Genomic DNA, 5,519 nt, shown 5'->3' with positions numbered 1-5,519 from the left:
GGCTTTCCGTTCTCCCGGATTTTTTAAAAAAGACTTGATTGGCCAATCAAGTTCGACCAGTCCCCACGGTGGGCGCTCTGGCCAATCACAGGCATCGTAGAACCTATACCTAAGAACATCATGACCTGATTCCTCAGTTTCAGGTCAGCCCTGAAGATGTGAACTGCAATGTTCACGAAACGTCGGCAAACAATTCGTAGTAGTTTTTTACACGAGTGAAACCCGAAATATCTCTTTTATCAAAATGAATCATCGTGAAAGCATAAAATCGATTAATTTTTTAGTAGAGGATGATTTTTCAGAAAAATACATAAATTTTAAACAAACAAGATTAGTTTTCTATACACCTGGTCGAATTTTCAATAAAATAGTTGAGTTTCCATGCTAAAAAGTTGATTTTTTTTGGAAAACAGTTGACTTTGAAACCAAAAATAAACAGAATTCTTAACAAAAAAGTTAATTTTCAATAAAGAAATGTCAATGTTGATCCAACTTTTATAATAGAAATTTCATCCAAATTTCCATGCTAATTGTTATAAAAGAAAAATTGGCAATCAAATATGGAATAGGTACATTTTCAGATAAAATTAATTTCTGAACTGAAAAAGCAAACAAATTTTCATCGGAATTGTTCAATTTTTATGTAAATGGTTTAATTTTGAACCAATAAGCATAATTTTCTAACAACGTAGTTTAATATTTTATAAAAAAAATTAGAATGTTTAACAAAAGAGTTAATTTTTAACCAAATAGTTTAATTTTTTAATAAATTGTTGAATTTTTAACCAAAAAAGTTGAATTGTCAAACAAGCCGTTGCACTTTTAACCAAAAAGGTTAATATACGGCCAAAAAAAATAATTTTAGCCAAATAGTTAAAACAGTACAACATTCGAACAAAGAGTTTAAAATGCAGCTAAAGAGTTTAATTAAATACTAAACAGTATAATTTTAAAAATAAATGAAAAAAAGAGATTAATTTTCAAGCAAAAATGAAATAATCAATTCTCAGATAAAAAAATTAGTCCACAGCTAGAGAAAAATCTACAACAAAAAATGAGTTTTGATCAAGGTAGATTGCATTTTCAAGAAAATGATTTAATTTTCATCAATCTAGTGGAATTTTTAACTAAAAAATGTTAATTTTCAATTAAAAATTGGAATCGTAAAATCTTCAATCTAAAAAACTAATTTTGATAAGAAAAAAATGTATATTCTCTGCCCCAATCGACAGATTTTTTGTCAAAAAAGTTAATGTACAAAGAAATAGTTAAATTTTTAACTGAAATGATGAAACTAAAGTAAAACAAAAAATGAATTTTTTACAAAGTAGTTCAATTTAAAATCACGTCGTTGATTTGTTTACCAGAAAAATTAATTTCTTAACAAAGCATCTAATAGTTAATATTCTCAAAAGACTAAAAGTAAATTTTTATTCAAGTTGAATTCAATTCAACTAAAAAAGATTAATTATCAACCAAAAAGATGAATTTTCTACTAAAAAAGATGAAAGAAAACAAAAATATCAAGCAGGAAGGATCCATTTTGAACTAGAAAGGATGAATTTACAACCAAATAGTTGCATTTAAAACGAAAAAAAAGCTTTTAACAAAAAATGGAATAGTTCAATTTTTAGATTAAAAATTAATTTTCAATCAAAAATATTAATTTCCCGCTGAAAAGTTAATTTATGATCAAATAGTTGAACTGTCGACTCAAATTATGAATCTACAAAAGCAACATTTTTTTACAGAGTAGTTCCAATTTACAAAAAATGAAATTTTGTGTTTGAAAACATTTGGTTTCAGTAACAAATTAAAGAAATTTTCAGAGTTGAATTTTCAACCAAATGGTTTATTTTTACACCCAGAAGATTAATTTTCTATGAAAAAGATAAATAGACAATAAAATAAATGAATGAGCAGTGAAGCATATAAATCCTTAAAAAAAAGATCGATTTTCCACAAAAAATAGAATATTTAAACTTTCAGTTTGAAAAATTAATTTTTCAGCAAAAATGAAACAAATTTTCAACCAAAGAGATAAATCTTCAAGCAAAAAAATACAGTTTTAACCATAGAAGTTGAATTTTTAACTAAGTAGTTGAATTTTTCACCCAGCAAAATATAACTTTTTGATTAAATAGTTGCATTTTTAACAAAATTATTAAGATTTTGAACCAAACAGAAATTTTAAATAAAAAACAGAAGTTTTTGACGAAAATTGGAACGACTAAATTTGCTACTAAAAAATAACTAATTTTCAATAAACAAAAGAAACAAATAATAATTAACCATTGGAATTAATGGAAAATAGACAAACTTTTAATGAAATATTTAAGTTATAAGAAGTCGAATATTTTAGATCATAATCAACTTTTCAACAGTATAAGACAAAATTTTAACAAGAAAGTAAATTTTTGATCATGGAGGATGAATTTTCATCAAAAAGCTAAGAATAGGGAAGAGAAGAGAAAAGAAGAAAAGAGAAGAGAAGAGAAAAGAAGAGAACAGAAAAGCTAATAGAATAGAAGAGCTAATTTAATAAAAGAAGAAAAGGCAGAAGAGATAATAGAATAGAAGTGAAGAACTAGGAGAAGAGAAGAGCTAAGAGAAGAGATTAGAAGAGAATAGGAGAACTACTGGAATATAAGATAAGAGATAACAGAAGAAAAAAGAACTGGATAGCTAATATAATAGAAGACATGAGCTAACAAAAGAGAAAGGAACAAGAGATATTATAGAATAGAATAGAAGAGAAGAACTAACAGAAGATAATAGAAGAGAAGAGCTAAGAAAAGACAACAGAAGAGAAGAGCTAGGAAAAGAGAACATAACAGTTAATAGAATAGGAAGGGAAGAGCTAACAGAAGAGCAAACAGGATAGAAGAGAAGAGCTAAGAGAACAGAAGAGAACAGAAGAGCTAATAGAATATAAGAGAGAAAACAGCTAGAAGAAGAAGAGAGAAGAAGAGGAGCTGCCTCTGCGAAAAAATAGCCGTCTGATTCATACGCGGTGTCACGAGCATGTAGTGTACCACAGCACAGTCCTGCAGTCATGCAGTCATGCAAGCGTTAATCGAAAACACGAGGCGCACGTTTTGCAGCAAGATTTACACCCCCTTTCCCCTAAACTACCTCCGACGACAAGATAAACTCGCAAAGTGGAAGTCCAGCTTAGCTTGTCCTTCGACATCGACCTTAGATAAAATCACCCACGATTCTTCTACTTATTAGGCTCTGAACAAGGCTCTTTTCTGTTCTTCTCATTTTTTCTTTTCTTTTCAATTCTGGTTCAAGACCTAAGATAGGCCATGCCATGTGAGCGAAAAATTACTCAGCCGTAACAATACCATCTTGATGCATAATTTATATCGCTAACGGTTTTTGCTCAAACAATGCATCTAAGGTAGAAAACATTCGAGGTTATACTATCCTATGCTTGTACTACAAAACCTAAAGGTCTATAAGGTTTCAATAGTTCTTTTTGTGATGCAAGAGATGATCGAAAACTGGCACGAGATTATAAGGGTACGTTGCCAAACCGTGAAAATTGAAAATCGAACCAAAATTAAAGGTTCTAAAAATTTTTGAACGAACTCTGAACATGCTGGTCGTGATATGACAAAAGAAGTCGTGGGAGACAGATGGACCTAAAACAAGGGTTAGCAAATGGAGACAGGTGTCTTAAACTATTTAAATCAACTTACGTGCTTCCATAGAGGTGTCCCGGGTCGGTGGTGGTAATTCCGTCGTGGCGGATTGCGACGTTGAGACAATTGTAGACGAGCTGGATCCAGCGTCCTTACCCTCCGCAGTAACCTTGGCCTCGTCAACTTCCTCCTCGGGTCTTCTATGCTTTTGACCCGGCTGAATCTTTACTCTTCCAGCTCCCTGCGCCTCTCCAGGATACGACAGCGATGACATCGGCCCGGCAACTGTAGTCGCGGTTGCGCTTGTCCACTCGACACCACTATCACCAACCAACACGTCTACCGAAGTCGTAATCTCACCACTCACGTTCTTCACCTGCACCTTCACAACCCCACTGTTTCTGACCCTTTTTGTCACCCCTATCCTAAAACTTCCACTCCCTTCCGTTTCCTTAACTTGACTCTCGCGAACGGATCCCGTAGCTTCCGTTTCGCTAGTCCTGCTTGTCGTCACCAAAGTTGTATTCCTAATCTTAAAAGCAGGTTCCTTCAAGTTGAATAAATCAGCAAATTCCACATTAGCATCTGGAACGGTTGCAGAAAAATCCTCGAGATTAGTTTTCCTGCGTCTTCCGTCTATCTGACCCTGACCTCCCTCCAGTGAATCCTTCCAGCCCAATGGTTCCAGAACCCTTAAGTTGTCGGGCAAGAACCACCTATTGTCTTCGTTGCGACGAATAATGTTCACTGACGACGACGACAAGAAGGACGGCTGGGGATCCAAGTGTTGATAAGGTTTATTGAATTTCTCCTTCAAGTCACGTCTTCTCCAAATAATGTTGGAGGTCGTCGTCGTCAGGTACCTGGTGGTCGATGATGTTGAGATTGATGCGACCTTGAGAAGCGTGACTGCCGCGTAGGTTTGGCTGCTGAGGAAAATGACGAAGAGAAGCAGGGGCAGACCCACCCCAGTCCCCGTGGTGGCCCCCACAACCCCCGGCCTGACCACGAGAACTCGCGAGGCCGTCCAGTCCAGCTGTTCTAGAGGGTTCGATGACGAATCCTTCCGGCAGCCTTCTTGCGATCGAGTCCACGAAGGGTGGACTTCTCCCTAGTCTAAATCACCTCACTCCATTTGGATCATCTTATGAAACTTCAAGGAGAAAAAGTTTTCTGCAGGATGCTAGTTCTGACCATCTAGGAGTCGGAACCAAGCATCTGGGAGTCGGGCTACCAAAGCCTCGTGTCGACTCAGTAATGGTCCGTTTTCGATAAACAATCCAGTCTCAATAAACAATCCAGTTTCGATAAATAATCCAGTCTCGTTAAGGTGATTCCTGAAGACGGTGGACCCCTCCTTCGCCATCATCGTCGACCTCGCGACCAGCTACCTTTAGATTCCTGATGCTTGAATCGACTTGCACCAAGAGCGCCCTTTTGCATCCTTTCCTATGGGCGTGGCGGCTCTACCACCCTGGATTCTTCTAATCAGTTTCCTTTTCTTCTTCTTCTTCTTCTCCTTCTCCTTTTTCTTCCTCTTCTTCTACCCTCCTCAACTCTTCCTGTCGAGCCAGAGGGATTCTTGCTGTACCTGGCCGTCTCGCCGAAGATGCTATTTTCCTCCACGAGCTGTCACACCGATAACTGATTATAGATTACGCTTCTACACCTGCAACATATAATTATAGAATTAAGTGTGTAGAAAATTGGATTTTTCGAGTGAAAGGATAGAGAGAATACCGGATGTTTACAAGTTGATGTTGCCTTCTAGTGATTGATCTGTTTTTAATATTACTGGCCAGTGGCGTTCCGCAATCTACTTTAACAACATGAGGGAATGGGGGGCGGTAGTATAGTTATAAAAATGGG

The 5,519-nt window shown here is 35.8% G+C and overlaps 1 protein-coding gene across 1 annotated transcript in view; it reads right to left on the bottom strand.

The window, feature by feature from the left end:
- LOC117174225 overlaps positions 1–4,752 on the bottom strand; it is a 382,349-nt gene extending 377,597 nt beyond the window's left edge. The window contains exon 1 of the mRNA XM_033363098.1: positions 3,708–4,752. Within this exon, the coding sequence (XP_033218989.1) occupies positions 3,708–3,924 (217 nt within the window). The 5' untranslated portion in view covers positions 3,925–4,752. The remainder of the gene's footprint in view (positions 1–3,707) is intronic.
- Positions 4,753–5,519: the final 767 nt, after the last annotated feature.

This window comes from Belonocnema kinseyi, chromosome 6, assembly GCF_010883055.1.
Source record: "Belonocnema kinseyi isolate 2016_QV_RU_SX_M_011 chromosome 6, B_treatae_v1, whole genome shotgun sequence".
Lineage (NCBI taxonomy): Eukaryota > Metazoa > Arthropoda > Insecta > Hymenoptera > Cynipidae > Belonocnema > Belonocnema kinseyi.
This window is presented reverse-complemented; position numbering and strand designations above follow the sequence as displayed.